Source organism: Saccoglossus kowalevskii, chromosome 4 (assembly GCF_978046115.1).
Source record: "Saccoglossus kowalevskii chromosome 4, keSacKowa6.1, whole genome shotgun sequence".
Classification (NCBI taxonomy): Eukaryota; Metazoa; Hemichordata; class Enteropneusta; family Harrimaniidae; genus Saccoglossus; species Saccoglossus kowalevskii.
The window spans coordinates 7,947,236-7,964,698 of record NC_140644.1 but is presented as its reverse complement, the minus strand read 5'-3'; the positions used below and the strand labels follow the sequence as shown (position 1 = coordinate 7,964,698).

At 35.0% G+C, this 17,463-nt stretch overlaps 1 protein-coding gene across 1 annotated transcript in view; it reads right to left on the bottom strand.

Moving 5' to 3' along the window:
• The window catches only part of LOC100367598 (N-alpha-acetyltransferase 15, NatA auxiliary subunit), a 32,690-nt gene extending 15,359 nt beyond the window's left edge, over window positions 1-17,331 (bottom strand). Inside the window, exons 1-14 of the mRNA XM_002740705.4 lie at window positions 17,147-17,331; window positions 10,997-11,081; window positions 10,046-10,239; window positions 9,509-9,577; window positions 8,675-8,809; window positions 7,460-7,607; window positions 6,424-6,639; window positions 3,610-3,789; window positions 2,914-3,095; window positions 2,596-2,748; window positions 2,216-2,344; window positions 1,159-1,308; window positions 443-688; window positions 73-181 (exon numbers count right to left, since the gene is read on the bottom strand). Of these exons, the coding sequence (XP_002740751.1) occupies window positions 73-181; window positions 443-688; window positions 1,159-1,308; window positions 2,216-2,344; window positions 2,596-2,748; window positions 2,914-3,095; window positions 3,610-3,789; window positions 6,424-6,639; window positions 7,460-7,607; window positions 8,675-8,809; window positions 9,509-9,577; window positions 10,046-10,239; window positions 10,997-11,081; window positions 17,147-17,203 (2,053 nt within the window). The 5' untranslated portion in view covers window positions 17,204-17,331. The remainder of the gene's footprint in view (window positions 1-72; window positions 182-442; window positions 689-1,158; window positions 1,309-2,215; window positions 2,345-2,595; window positions 2,749-2,913; window positions 3,096-3,609; window positions 3,790-6,423; window positions 6,640-7,459; window positions 7,608-8,674; window positions 8,810-9,508; window positions 9,578-10,045; window positions 10,240-10,996; window positions 11,082-17,146) is intronic.
• Between the last annotated feature and the right edge of the window lie 132 nt (window positions 17,332-17,463).

The following is a 17,463-nucleotide window of genomic DNA, read 5'->3' as shown; positions in this document are numbered from 1 at the left end:
ATTTCATTAGGACCTGCTAGTCATTAAGTCATGCTCAGATTAAGTCGCATGGCAATTTAAAAAAACACATACCTTTACGGTAGTAGATATCAAATGCTAATAAATGAGTATCAACTAAATGAGATGTAAATTCTTGAAGTGGCTTTAGAAAATAAATTGCTTGTTCTAATGGTTTATCAACCTGTAAAGAGAAAGAAAAATTCATTTGGATTGTCACTGACCACGGTTTGCTACAAGATCAGAGTTCAGAGATGCAACCACATGAAGTATCACAGATTTGGTCTCTGCAGGACTTTAACAAGCCATTTATATGAAGTGCATACAAATATAATACAGCAAATAGGGTAACTGATTTAGGACCAAGTTAAGAACACTTTATGTGACACAGAATATGTACAATATCAAGGGTTTTCTTGAATTAGGAATGATAACATTAGCTGACCTTTGCCAGTTTTTCAGGCACCAATTCTTCCTCTTTAGGCCCATCCATCTCAGTATCATGTTTGTTTTTATTTTGGTGTCTACTTTCAGCCTTTTCTTCTTCTTTCTTTTTCTCTTCAGCCTTCCTCGCTGCTCGCCTCTGTTTACTTCGCAACTTCTTCAATTCTTTAGGAGTTAGGTTTTCAGTGTCAATTTCTTCAGTTTTATCAGAGTCCGTCGGTGGATGATCATGAATATCAATGTAGACCTGTGAGATAATACAAAACAAAATCAGTGACAATGCCATGTCTTTATAATTTACCAAAAGGAAGACGAGTAATAACATGACCTTTTTATTTGCAATTAACTTTTCCAATGTCAGATCTGTTAATGCGTTGTTTTTTAACATCAGGAATTTTTTCACATTTTACTTCACTCAAAATAACACAATTTGCTTTGAGTTCCTGATATAATTTTAGATTGATATTTTGATAATTGTTCATTTTTACCAGAAGCTGATTTTCGTCTTCAGCACAATAGCAGGAAACGTGATTATCATTGTAATCAAACCAATGCTTGGTTTGAAATATCTTTAGTAGCAGAATTGGTTGAATTTTAAACATCAACTTTCAATAATTGTAATAATCCACTACATTGCATGTAAACTTCAAGTGATCAGGATGTACCAAACTGTCACTGATTGGCCAATGACACTAGGTACACCAGGTGTACACCTACCTCAATTGCTATCTTAGCTGCTTTGAAGTAGTAAGGGTGATAGCGAATAACATCTTCTAGTCTCAGTAACCCAACATATGCACGTAATGTCATCTTACGCATACAGTATGTATGAAAATCAAACTGATCTTCAATAATTTCAGAAAAATGCTGGAAAAAAAAGATATAGAACCATAATTAACCGACGGACGGACGGACGGTAGAACATAGTAGCAGAAAAACAACAGCCAATGTTCCCTGAATTACCAAATGTTGGCAAATAACAAAAAGTATATATGCTTACGAATATAAATTTCATGTTAAAATATTAATGTAAATGGATCACTCAAGTTGATGTACTTAAAATACCATTCAAACGAATGTTTTGGCTGACATGTGCCTCTCATGGAACAAATATAGTATATTATTATACATCTGTCACCATAAGTTACAGAGTGCCGTAATTTTACGTTATTTTACAAGGGATTTTCATCCTACCATATTAGGAAATGAGAATTCCAAATATGGAATGATTACGTGTGTAACCATCCTCTAATAATAAAAACAAACATGGCTGCCACTAGGGTTTGATCAGGCTCCACACAAAAAAGTTTGCTGATTCTGTTCTAAACATTTTGGATTTCGGCATTCCCATGACGTATCCTTGAAAAGAAAAGATGCATTAAGGTTATTACAAGAATACCTCAAAGTAAGCACTCGTAATAACCTCATAGCATAGTATATGTGTATCCAGTATTTTCCCCTAATGTCAAAAAGTTGATAGAATACAGGGCCTACAAGTTGAAAAGTTGTTGGCCTGGCTTGAATGTTGTTGGACACCCAAAAAAATGTATGAACACAAAAAAAAAATGGGAAGATGCACACTGAGGTAATATGTAGAAAATTAATAAAGAAAATTGCGAAAAATTGAACAGTTTTAGCTGTCAGCCATTGTCATTGTCAGCCCTTCTGTAAAATTGTAAGCATTAGGGATCTGCCTTAGTGTGACATAATGTACCACTGAAGGAAGAGGGGAAAGGTTTAAAGGCAGTTTTTGAGTGAGAGAATTCATACTTACTCTGTCAATTTCATGACATTTCTTCAAAGCTTCACCGTAGTTGTGCATTCGCTGATATGATTTAGCACATTCTATTTGGAACCACATACATTGCATTTCATTCAAGTTATCCATGGAAGACACACCCTCCTGTCAACGGACAAAAAAAATAATAAATGCATTGAATTGTATCTCGGTACAGAATCTGACATCTCTTGGAATGTCAGTAAGGATAAAATATGAATATTGATGCAGACGAATATACCTGAATATACAAAAGTGACTTCCTTCTATTTACTCCAAGTGGGTCCCATGTGACATGTGTAAATCGCATTGCATGATTACCGTGGGGCTTCAAACTGATTTAACAGTCATAATTGAAAACACACATGTTCACTTACCCGAGTGAATTTAGCACACATCTCTTCTGCTTCTTTCACCAGATTAGCACGTAGCATATATTTTGCACATTTTGAATTGATGTATCTATCCGCAGTGTCCTGAGACTGAGCTTCATCCAAACAGGCCACTGATTCTTTGATATCACCGGCATGCTGCAACAAAATTAAACTATGAGCTTTTCTGAGGGGAAAATCAACGACATTGTATAAACATTCATATACCGTCAACATTAAAGAAATTACGCATATTTTGCATGTCAACCAATTTTCAGAGTGATCATGAAGAGAGGATTTTGATTATGACACTAATTGACAAACCTTATAGATTCTTCCCTTTGCCACGAACAATTCTATAAGAGTTGGGGTATGATCCAATGCAATGTTAATATACTTGAGTGCCTTTGTCGTCTCTCTTAGATAATCATAATGCTGAGCTAAGTAAAACAACGTCCATAAATAGGCTGTTGGCGGTTCCTTGTCATAATCTGGTTTTTCAGCATCTGTACAAGAAATGAAAACAAACAAGTTTGTAATCTACAACTGATTTTAATAAATCCTGCATGTTGTGATCTTAATTAGAGAATTAATACAAACAGTCAACATATGTAAGTTTATTTTCATGAGGTGAAAGCGACCACTCTAAATGTCAGATTTGAATAAAAGCTTATCCATGAACCATCCAGCTTGGTGCATATTTTTTTTGCATTTTTTAAATAGAATTGGTAATTTTGAGCCCTGTCCTCATAACCTTTAAAACCCAATAGTAGCCAGTTGGCAATGCGATCGGTTGAATACAACAAATAAACATGTCCATCAAGGTCCCATGATGTTCAACTTTGAATGACATCGATTCATGTACAGCAGAAATCCATTTTCTGATATTAATAATATTTTTAGCACAAAATTTACAACCAGTTCACTATCTTAAACTAGGTCATTAGGCAAATGTACGAGTAAACAAGCGAAATAATTCATGATATATGGATTTAACCACGCTGTATACGAGTTACTCACCAGCTGGACTAAATGTACAATATTTTTCTAACGACTCTAAATAAGACAGAACAATCTTCTCTATTGCAGGTATCTTTTCTTTGTCTTTATAAATTGACTTGATATTTACAAACAGTGGAGGTACTCCTTTATGTAGAGCCCTTCTAAGGTATTCGTCAATTAACTGACAAAAAGTATCACCTGAGTGGAGAAAACAATAAAACTGTTAGCCATCATGTAAATGAATTGTATGCACGTCTTCAGAGAACTGAGTATGGAATTTTAAGGGAAAGATATATTGTTATTCTTTTCACAGAAACTAAAGATTAGATTAGGGAACTGATCATTACCACCCAGCCGGTTTCCTGTGAGTTTGACTCTGTTTACCGTACCGGTCGTTGCTTTACTGTACCGACCGTTGCTTTACCGTACCGGCTGGACAATTACCGTACTGATATGACCAATACCGACTATTTATCACCTTCGATTAATGAATGCATGGTAAACAAAGCCCCGGTAACTGATCGGCGCCCTGCCGGTAACCGTGAGTCATGCATAAATTAATTGGGCATTTTGCAAACAATGAATTTTTTTTTACCCATTGAAAGTGAATAATTTGAAAAGGACATGACTTGTACAACAGAGTGTTACGTCCCAGTCGACTAGAGGACTCGATGGTTTAATGATTTGTTTATATTTGTCAGTAGCTCACACAGTGGAAAGAAAGTCGGACAACCGACGAAATATAAATAAATATATTAAATAAAAAAGTCTTTCTGAAATTCTTCGCATGTGTTTCTTTCAATATACATGTGTTATTCACATATTCATGATCGCCTGTACACTATACAACGACAGTCCTACATCGTAGCTTAACCACGACGTTGAATATAACGTCCCAACCTGTCGCATGGATTCGATGATACTTGCATAATGTGCCAGCATAACTCGCTTGGCCCATGGAGCTAAAAAAAGAGCTTACATGTATTTAAATTCGGGCTTGGGCGTTCGAAAATCTGCTTTGATACTTTGTTGACAATAACATGCGCAACGCATGCACGTAGTCCAGATAAAATTCAAGTGCGTAAAACGGAATTTGACCTTGCTCTCACACTCAGTGCGAGCGATGTATTTGAACATAGTTTGTTGTGGGTATATTTATTCTACAAGTATTATCGATGACTTTGTGTCAGAGTGACTGTATCATTGAAAAATGCGTTTCGAGACGAAAAACAGACCTGTGTTTTTCCGAATGAATCCTCAGTTTCACACGTATTGTTTTCTTGTGAACGACTTAAAAGTGTCTCTGGCCTCTGTAGTGTTAGGTCTGTACAAAATACCCAGTCTAATTCTAGACTGTGTCCATTGAACTGGCTGTACTCGGGGCCCTGAAAAGGGCCGATTGCATTTAATGCAACACTTTCCGAGCAAGGTTGGTGTATCAAATCATTTGAATACATAATAATAATTGCCGAAAATAAATCACTGGAAATTTGTGGAGAACGAATTACAACACAGTGTCAAATTGAACCGGTCAACTAAATTATTCAACATTGCCCCCTGCCTTTATAATAAGTTGCCGTGTGTTGCCATGGTGACCATCAAAACATTTGCCAAATTTCGTCTGATCCATTGTAAGCTGATATTCAAGTCTCGGGTGTAAAATCGAAAACAAAGGGTTTGCGTGTTTATAAAAAAATAAATACATGTACTATATGCAAAACACGCATTTACTACTTTGTATCAAATTGGATATCGTCAAATATTTAGCCCAATCACTGAATAAAAAAAACATCCAAGCACACATGCACTGGCGCCAGATGAAGTGAAAAAACGCCTTGGTGAAGCTTTGGTACGGTAAAGAAACGCACGCCGCGGGAGACTCACAGGAAACCGGCTTGGTGGTAATGATCAGTTCCCTTAGATGAATTACGGGCATCAGTAATACATGCAACTTTTATCTGGTTTGTAGCCAGTTAATCAATAATCACAAAATGCTTCATTCAAATATACCCACATTAATATAAATGTTTGAAACTCCCTGGAATCATGAAAATGTCACATTTATTAGGCTGACTATACAAATCAGAAACCTACTTAACACGCTACAAGTTACTGACATAATTGGAGAACATACAACAAAAAGTATATTAAACTTTTGAATGCCTTTGCCAACTTTTAGCACCATCTACAAAATGATTTCGTAGTCTGCTCCTTCCCACATGAAATGTTTATATAAATTGACAACCCTTTTGATCAAAAATTAAAAGTAATCATATGGTCCAACATGATGATGAAATTTCGTGAAAATTTAACAAAAAGTGAAAATATTTGAACTGAAATTTTGGTGGGAGAAATATCTGTCATTTAACGGGTTAATTGATGATTTTCCGTTCAACTGCGAGATCTCGCGAGATGCATGAAAGACGCGCATCGAACGTCTGCTGCAAAAATTTGAACGATCTTTATTTCGTAGCTCACATCGACCAGCCAATCTTCGACAGAGGAATATTGCTTTCGAATACCCTCACTTAATCAAAATTTTCTATCATCAAATGTGTACAGCACATTATTAAGCATGGAAATGCCACCAAAATATTTTCGCGTTTGTCGAATCCCACGCGATGTTTGACGCCACTATGACACTATGACCTTTGTTTGTCCTGTTTTTACATTCGATTTCACGCATAATGCGTGATTCTCGCAGTGAACGGAAAATGGTCTATTGATGATAAAACTGCAGAGAAATAAATTAACGTCTTTATACACAGAAATTCTTGGGTTACATTCTAAGGATATCCTTCTCAGAAGGAAGGTTCAATGCTGAATACATACCAAAAGTAAAATTTAGTGGAAGTCTTCGCGGTGCTTCAGCACGTGGATATATACTTCTAAACTGTTTGTACATATTGTACCGTGCATCGTCGTTACTTAAACCTAGCGCCTCTTCTAACCGACGATAGTTTTCATGGTTTTCAGGATTTCTTGCAATTAAATCACGATAAATTAATTCAGCTTCTTTCATCTTGCCAAGCCGTAAACATAGCGCACCTGAAACAAGCAAAATGAGTTGATACAAAACATCTTTTATTTTTGATCATTAAAATACACTATCTATGCCTATTATAAAGCAACACCTTGAATAGTGTTCTATATGGGTTCCATGTGACAATATGACACATGTATACATATTGGTGTTTTCATCAGTATTTTATACCACTACCTTACATGCCAACTCCTGATTACATGGAATACCACAATACAGGTATAAATATTTTGTCTGCATGAGAGTACCATTTGCAAAAGTGTTCTGTCTAGAACATTAATAGAGAACTTTGATGAAATAATTACAGTGGGTGCTAAAATAAACTGATCATGAAAATTGCTATCTGCCTTGGAACATTCTTAGCGATGTTTTAATCCCAACAAAATGACTTAATAATTTAACATAATTAACATAACCAACAATTTAAATTGAGCTGTAGATATGACTGAACATCAGTAGACATTGTTTCATTGATATTCAAATTACAACTGTGTACAATCTCTTTTCACAGATATTTCATGATATACATTGTACCATGTTGTGGATAAATACATATACCCCGTCAAACATTGTTTTTACTTTCCAGCATTTTAGGGCAAAGTGACACCACTTACAAATAAATTGCAATGTTGTAAAGAAAATTCAAGTAAAAGCTAGCAGTTCAGGACACCCACTGTAATTAACAGGTTCAGCCATTAATTTGGGTAGAGGTCATCCCATCATACATATGATATTTACCCAATTCCAAAACTCCCTGTTCCTTTCTAGATATGATAAAAACCAAAGCAAAAATAGATCATGAAACAAATTATACAGAACAGTTACCTTTTATTTCATTGGCAGCTAGTTTGTCACAAATTTGTCTTTCATACGTTTCTAGATGGTTCAAAGCTTCATTGAACATTCCAGATTCTCTCATAACTTCATTTTGATAAAGCAGCAATTCACTATGTTCATAATCGTACGGCTTTGGCTGAAAAAAAAAACAAAATCCAAATTCCAATAACTATATAATGCTTAATTATTAGTTTAATTTTTGATTATTATGTTGATATCTAAAAATGCATTAAATTAAAACCAAGTGAATATTCTAAGTCAACAATAACACGTATTGTATAACAAGTAACTACATTACAAAGTTCAGAGAGTTATCAAGTTTAGGAAATAAAGCTTGAACATGAGGACTCTGAAGGCATTAATAAAACAAAATAGCCACCAGTCAGCCAATTTGAATATGATCTGAGAAACAAAATAATGTGCATCAAGGTCCTATAAAAATCAAACTACCAAGTTTGAATGAAATCCATAAATATATATATATATGTATATACAACAATGATCCAAAATGGCAGAAATGTTTTATTTTGATGAAACATTAAAATGGCCGTCATTCGGCCAACTTAGATAGAATCATCAAACAAAACATGTAAATATGGGGGGGACATGAAGAATTTATGTACATATAAAATAAAACATGAACACTCAGGGCTGTCAGAAATATGGCTATAGGAAAGCATTCATTAAAACAAAACTGCCACCAGTCTGCTATTTTGAATCTGATCTGGAAAAAAAATGACTTGCATTAAGGTTCATTGACAATATTAAAGCTTTCCTCAATTCTTCATTTAATCTTGTATCAACTTTACTGAAATACACTATTAGGAGATTACTTCAATCTGTGAGAAAACTGAGACTAATCTCAAAACACTTCTTATTGAAACTGCAATCCAGTAATTAGATTTTGTAGATTCATTTTTCACACTTGCAGAGCTCAAAATTCATCACAGTCACAAAGAACCATTTAGCTGGATGTCCACCTGAATGTTTTGATGCTTTCAAAATAGTTACACCTTTCTTTCACAATATCTACCAGTCTAAGATAATTTTAAAAATGTTTAGGTTTGAAACACCTAGGATGTCCTGTGAATACCAAACACCAAATCCTATCATTTTGGATTAACTTAACATGGTAACAATTTATAGGACAAAGAGGTTAACATACCTCGTACACATTTGACATTAAAACAAAGGTTGACTCACAGTTTGGGTTTTTCTGAATTCTTCCAGCACCCTCAATGCCATGTCATATTCTTTACTGAGATGATGTGACATAGCATATCCAATCCAGGATACTCTCTGTGCTGGTCTTAACTGTAATAACTGAAACCGTGTTTCCTGAGTACAAACAAAAAATTCATAGTTGAAACAAAACTTAGTATAAATCAAAACCTGGATTTCCTCTAAGTTATGAAACTTGCAGTTATACAACTAAAATAAGAGTTTCAGACAACAAAAGGAAAACATGGTAAGTGTAGAGCATTTTTCAAAACCCAGTGCAAGTCTTCACTTATTTGTGTAATTTACACACACTTGCGAAATTCACAAAAATCATTTTCTTGCATAATGGAACAAGTTCACTATATTATATACTAAATTACTGAATGTCTAACGGAGACACTTCCACCACCATCTACTACTGATGACATAATGAACTCTTTCAGAATTAGATGCACATCTGTCCAGTTTGATTACTGTTACTGTCACCGCCATAATGTTACGAACACCAAAACATCAACATTGCCAGCTTAGTTGCCAACTGGTTTGTTATGCGCGTCTCAAGATAGATACGTGATTAGAAATTGTTAGTTCAAACCAGTTACAAGGGTGTGCCGTTTGACTAAAATGACATGCACCAGACACACTATCACCTGTGTCCGGACATTTCATACTGTGTAAATACATAACAAATATAAGAAATATACAAGATTTATTAAAATATATCTATTTATATTTATATTGCGATGTGTCCGAGTTCCCCACTATTAGTTTGACATCTTCTGTTGAAATGCTTTTTTTAGTCTAATTAACACTTACCCGGTATCCCTCCAAATCCCTCATCTGTATTTGCAGTAACGATAAATCTCTTAGAATCTGAATGTTGTCCTGAAACACAACAGGGGCGACAAATTATTTCAAATGATGTACATTTATAGAATAGTCAAGTCTACAAATTTATAACAGACTATGTATTTCCTTCTGATGGCTGGTCCAGTTGAGGTGCAACAGATAGAAAATCAAAAACACAAAGTTGTTGATCATGGCCATAAACATTAATGCAAACATCAGTAAAGCATATCATGGTGAAAAGGGATTCAAATTCACTATTTCTGAGGGCATTGAATATCAAGGTCAAATACTACAAACCAATTGAAATTGTGAAGAATTTTATTGAATCTTTTTTGCAGAAGAAAGTATTCAAATTGGTTATCAAGATATTCGAGGGGGACTTCTCAGCAATCACCTATAAATTTCAACCTTGGATCAGCTAAAATAAAGTACAAACACAATGTCATATCTGTCTGATCGATGGGAGAGTGTAAATATGAATACTGCATGAACAAAATGAATTACCTTATCCCATTTTAATGCATTTCTGTAACATTTGATCGCTTCATCATATTTTCTATCTGATCGTTGTAATAAACCGTACACATGCCAACATACATGGCTTTGTAAATCATTACGTAAACCTCTCCTCACATAATCATAAGCTTCCTCTTTTCTCCCCATGCAGTTCATAGTTAAACCTTTCATAGCCAAAGTTTCTGTGAATCCAAGTAATAAACATTAGTAAAAAAAAAAAAGTGAATATTTAACATACAAACAGCTCAAGCGTCAACATGCAACTGTTTCTCTGGCTGGAATGAGTATTTATCTTCTGTAATTGGTGTACAACTAATATTACTCTCAACTATTGTCAGTTTTCAACTTTGAAGACAAACTAGACTTGTGGTCCTGAATTATTTGAGTTGAGTCTAATAATAGATTGTAACAGTTTTCAGATTCAAAATGGCTTATACAGGAAAACCCCAACTGTTCATCTAGAACTGGGTCATGTGGGATCCGCACTAAAAATGATGTGAAAACATGTTTGCCTCTATCGGAGGGAGACTCACTTCAACTTCTGTAATAGTCTTAAAGGCTAATTTCAGCTTTTTCTTAGCAATCATGGCCAAATTTTATGAACAGTTACACACAACAGTCTAAACCGAGACGCACACTTACATCGAGAACTGAAAATGGCGCCAGTCAGGTGATTTTGTTTACGACATTTGCTATAAATAGAGTGGGCGTTTGACATTCGCGTCACCCAATCAGCTATCTATCTATTTTATCTATCTATCTATTTTATGAACGCGCACTCAGTGTTGTTTGTGTAGCATTATCCTACCAGGCAGGCGGAACATTACAACCTTCAGTGCCTGAGGTAAACATATATGGTCTCTTTGACATAATCACATATACAATGTCGAAGATGTAGAAAGGTTGTCCATCACTGAAATAGAAATAAAATGCTCTTACCGCCATGGTCACAGTATTTGGGGTTAGTTAAAATTGCCTTAGCAAATTTTAAACTATTCTTGTATTGCTTTTGTTCATAACATTTCTGAAATAAAAAACAAATAAATCCAGTTAATATCTCCACATACTGTAGTCCCATCAGAATAAGCATTTCAAATATGATGTCTCAGGTTACCTACAAACTTAAAATATAAAATTAACCAGGCAAATTTTAACGCAAGCTTCATATCAACACCAAATCCTGGATATCAGTCTCATTATTTACAGTGTAGATTTAACATAATGACAGCCATGTGCACCATGCTTGGTCTATTGGTGGGATCTTTGTTTCAATTTGCATATCCCAACTTGCATACTGTACTTGTATGTCTTTTGCATACTCAAACGCATGAAATTTGAGCTTCAACTTCTACAATTCAATAAATTTGTTCTTGAACCCAATTACAGATTTATTAAGTCAATAAAAAGAATATAACTGTTCATGTTATGTGGCAGATTGAAAACATTTTGCTAGGTTTTAGAGCCTGCATAGGGCAAAGTATTTTACTGAAATTTATTTTTGGTGTTTTTTTTAACCAGCAAACTATAAAAATACAGTCACTCACATTATTAAAAATAATTCATCTATCTCAAAATGCCAGATAGGTTGAAGTTTGCAACGGATGAAGACAATGACAAGGAAATTTATTACAATTGGGGGTGCGGTTACTATTGCGTATGCGGTTTATATTAGGACTTTAACGGTACCAGAAGATTGGAAAAATCGTCTCTATTAGTTCGCAGAAGAACACTATTTTATTTTCACGAGTCTTGGTATAACATCGCAAAGCAACCCAGAAGAATGTAGACCCCACATAATGTAAAATAATATCACATTATTTTGAATTTACATCATGTATGGTCTCAGGATTTATTTTAAAAGATTAATGTTTCGCGTATACCAATATAATTGGGCGAAGTATAAATTCCAAGTGTAAAACACTCGATGAGAGGCCGCAGTTTACGTTACCTCGAGACCATGCACTAAGTAGGAAAAGCAAGCTGAAGTCGAAGAGAGTGTCACACACTTGGTGCTACAATATATACTATAACAACTGGGTGATCAGCGAAAAAATAGCGCACTTCTTGGCGAAACTGACTAGTCTAATAAACCTTGGCCCAAGCTTAACCCCGAGTCACGCGCTGAACAAGTGGGTTGTTACCTTGGTGACCATTCGCGCTCCACGCGTTGACCTTGTTATTATACACATCCATTACGCAAATTTTTACTGGCTCTGCGTTGCCTACGTAAATTTTTTTACCGTTCTGGTTGTGAATATTTCACCATTGCCGACGTGATAATGCGTTGCCTTCGTAATAATTACGCAAACTTATTTTCCGTTGTTTACGTACTAGCTGTGAATATTTCAACTTTGCCGACTTGATAATGTGTTGCCTTTGCAATAATTACGCAAACTTATTTTCCGTTGTTTACGTACTGGCTGTGAATATTTAAACTTTGCCGACTTGTTAATGCGTTGCCTTTGTAATAATTACGCAAACTTATTTTCCGTTGTTTACGTACGGGTTGTGAATATTTCAACATTGTCGACTTGAAATTGCGTTGCTTTCGTACAATTTGTATAATTTATAACTACGCGACTTAGTCGAAACCGCGACTTACTGCCTCAGAGACGGGGCCACTGAATAACTGTTGTTGATAATGATATTGTAAACAAATACGCACACACAAAACATTAAAGCCAGAAAAGTCAAGTCAAGAAACAACATTTCAAATAATAATTATGGTTTGACATCTATATCATTTTGAAATAAACTAAATTTCATGTAAATAAAATCCATGCATTACAATTTACTGTAATTTCAAACTTGGGGCAGCTAAGCGTACTTTGAACGCAAAGTATTCGATCGCTTATATTTCGAGTGAAAAAAAACAACAGCGTCAGGTGCTTTTGAACTACGTGCGGTTGACACAGTAACGGGCAATGACCTCAGCGGTTCACACGCTCACGAGTACCATGGAACACGAACATGTAACAGAAAAATATCGTCTTTTGTTTAAAGAAGATTCTGTCAACCAAGAATACATGCGCAAGGCAAGATTTATGAAACGAAACAGAAAATAATCATATCATTGTCAGTGCAATGCAGACAGCCTGACCCGTTTTGATTAGTTCGCCCGTTTCTCGTTTGCTGGCCATTTTTTCTGGAGTGTGACACAAATGGTGAACATGATACTGCCAAATCAATCAAGAACCAGAATACGGCTTGGATACGCTGAAACTTTGTAAATCGTCCTCTTTTCAATTGTAGACTATATTCCAGTGTAATAAAGGTATACCTACATGTACCATGAAAAATTGTATCGCATCACTTTGGAAATTGACGCTAAATACATGTACTAAATACTAAACAAGCGCACATATCGTATTCATTTACAGCATCGGATTTTAAAACAATGACTGTGGAATAACAAAGAAACTGTTAAGTACGTATTTCACACATTACCGAGGACCGCGGTTGTGACCAGTACAGCGGCAGAGGCCCCTAATTATAAGCAGTCCGCGGCTCTCCCCGGCGTTCTGCGGTACACCGCGGTAATGATCGCGGTGCACCGCCCGTTTGATTTCCTACTCTTCCCTTAACTAAATTATTATGCAAATTAGGTAATCGTTATAGATGTATATAAATCCAAAAACTAATTAAATTGTTGCATTGTCTTACAGTATACATGTACTAAGATTCATTGAAATAAGATAAGTACTTACGAGAGACTAATGGGAAAGCTGAAAACTGACTAATTAATATGCAGAGAAAAAACTAATGTCACAGACCATCTACAATGTATGTACCAAGTTTTATTGAAATATGATTAGAACTTGAAAAGACGAAAAAAATTAATTATGCAAATTAGCTAATTATTATGCACATAATTATTAACCCAAAACTAATCATGTCTACACATTGTCCCAGAGTAGCCATGTACCAATTTTCATCAAAATCCAATGTGTGGTTCTTTAGACACAAGTAGAACAATAATGGAACAGCCAAAACTTGGCTAATTATCATGCAAATTAGGAAATTTGATACGCCTCGGGCCAAATCTGTGCATTAGCCCAAAGAATCTATAAATTAAAGGGGAACCGCTCAATCCCATGGATTGCACCACGTGCTCGTGCCTCTGCCCACTAAGTAAATGAATGCTTATTATGCTCGCTTACTCAAACTGTGATTGACAGGCATTTTGCATATATTAGCCGCCATTTTAAACTCAGGATTGTTACTTGTCGCAGCACGTTTCGACCGAAAACAACAACATTTATACATTAAAAGCCCAACCAGATGAGTAATCTTTAGCGTACACATTCATGCCCCCGTAGAAATGTATTTGGAATCACAGCTTGATCTTTAAACATCGTAAATGGCACATTTCTCGGAGCTCCCGCCACGATGTGAGCGGCTTGGTTCGGATTAGCATATTAATTGCGGTGGCCATCTTGCCCCTATTTATAGTATCGGTTCCCCCTTTAAGTGTCATCAAAAACCAACATATGGTTCTTGAGATATCAGTGGAATAGATAGACAAAAACTCTCACTGTGTGCTTCGTACACAGGAAGTCAATTATTCATGTGTGGCAGTCTAATTTAATGCTAATCTATAAGATGTATCAATTTGCAGTCAAACTTTTAACACAATTGAGCTCATAAGGTATCAACAACGGATGATGGCCATTATGGCAACTATTTGATTTTGATTATTTTTTTTATTTCAAATTGTAGTCGAATTGTTAAGAATATAATGTGACCATCATTAAACACTAGTTTTGGTACCTTAACATTGATGAAAAAATAAGTCCGACTGCAATATATTTTTTTTTTCTTTGTCAAAAATATCTGTGGTTTGTTTACAAACTGTTTGGCCAGATCAAATAAATAAACTTGCTCAGTGGGGGTTTCAAATGAAAATCAAGGGGCAGTCAATTATTTTTTTTATTCTTTTCCAGAAATACAAAAATCATTTTTTTTTCTTTTACATCATCTTTAACAACAACAACAACAACAACATTATTAACACAAGAAGATAAAAACTCTGTTGACACCATAGAGTGAAAGTTGTCTACACATTTCAATCAAACACAACAAACTCAGAACAGTACCACCAACATCTGACCTAAACATAATGTTCTTGATTTAAAACAAAAAAGTACATTCAGAAATTTTACAAGCAGCCAATTTGTTGAGCTATTTGTTTTGGGGTCTAGATTTAATGATTATACATACAGTGGAAGAAAAACAAGCAGCCTCTCGGCTGAAATAGCTCCGCTGTTTGCAATGCACATTTCAATTATAGAACAGAAGATATCATTAGAAAATGAACAATATGCATAGTATCAATGCAATGGGACTTGCTGTTTTCAACAAAAATTCAAAAATATCATTTTTCACCATAAATGATTGTGGTTTTTAACAAGAAGATAATATCACTTTTTACCAAAAATATTCAACAAAATTACTGTAGATAATTAAAGATATCATTACAAAATGAACAAATCTGAGAGAGCTCCACATGTAGTACCTATATATGTAGTATCAAAGCAATTGGACTTGCGGTTTTTAACAAGAAGTCGAAAATATCACTTTTTACCAAAAATGACAAAAATATTCACGAAAATTAGAGAATAGAAGATATGATCATGAAATGAACAAATCTGAGAGATGTCTACCCAAGGTACATATACACCAAGTACCGATATCAAAGCATTCAGGCTTGTATTTTTCAAGAAGAAGTAGAAAAAGTAAAACATTGACACGGACGACGAACAATCACTCATATGATAAGCTCTGCTCAGCGGAGCTAAAAACCAAATTAAATGCGTTGGTGCACGTGTCAGACTGAGGCTTGTCAAACACATCACACCTGTCAAATGACAGTACAAGGAAGACAGACATGGTTACAAATTTGACGAAGTTGACTTTTGTATCAGTTTTACTAATTAAGTACATGTAAATGTAAATTTCAATGGAAACTGAATCTAACCAGTCAACCAATGACTGCAGCACACAATTAGAGTTACCGGTATTTAGGGCCCCCTCACCCATTACTCATACTACCGGTAACCCTGCCCCCTTCTAGCTCCTTCCACCATTTTAATTCCATATGCCCCTCTCTTCTGGACATGTCTGATGTCTAGAGGCTATATATAATTATATTGAGGGACTAGAGAGTTAGGGTTTAAGGACCTTTTTCCAAATTTGAAAATTTATAAATATTTATATAATGATGAAAAGAACAGATTTGTTATGCTGAGAGTACATCAACCCCCTCCAAAATCAAATTCAACATTTGCAAATTTATAATTTCATTACACCTGCCATTATAGAAAATCACTAACAATTTTAATTCAATTAGCAGCCCTTACTCATCAAAAACAAACTACTGGTATCCATATTGTAAATAAATCATGTGATACAAGCATGATGCATAGCTGTTTTATTTAATCCCTTCAATTATGTTAATTTCATGACATTTATTTTAAATTAAAAGGTTTCCCTAGCTATTTGTAGAAATGTCAGCCGAGTTAATCAGAGTTGTACATGCAAGATGTTAACACTAGACTTCCTAAATGTACGATATGCATTAAATTTAAATGTTTAAATGCAATTGCGATTTCAGACTTAAATTTAAAAATAATTCAGGTTCCAACATGATGGAACAAGTTACCAGCACGTCAAAGAACTTTAAACATTAAATCACAATCTTCATGGCAACATCACATCATTATTTTTTTTCTATTTTTTCGTAAACATTTAAAATTATGTAAGTGACAATCAATCTGTCAGTGAGTGAGTAAAATGCAAAATGTGTTGATGTCTGGGCTGGGTCAGAACAAGGTTGGCTCCTCACGTTACCGGCAACATTGCAAACGCTTACTAATAGATACGACGAGGTTATCTTTTCATACTACACAATTGAAACATTATATCAACAGATTAGTTATAATTGGAGACAGGACAGATTCGGCAAAAAAATGTAACCAGACAAACGAGCTGAACTTCAAAATTAAAAATGCGTGCACGAATATGATGACTAAAATTACACCCAAGTCATCCCCTATCGGCCGAGTTAAGCCCACATTACTTGTTACTTACCAGTATTCTTTTGAACAATGTGTTTTCTTTCGGAGGCAGGGGTTGCGATGACGGCATTGTGAACCATTCAAATCACAAAATTACTTCGTGAAATTGGTGAAAACAGTAAAATTCCACTTCACAACCACACTACACCGCGTGGTTGAAAAATTCAAGATGGATGTTTTGCAAGAGCGCATGCGTCGCGCCCTCTAGATTCTCCCTCGTTCTTCAATAATTTTCATTTTACAAATTTTACTGTCTTGAAAAAAATAATTATTTCTTCAAAATGAACAGAAAGGCGTGAAAACTTACTAAATTAATTTATTTATACTTCA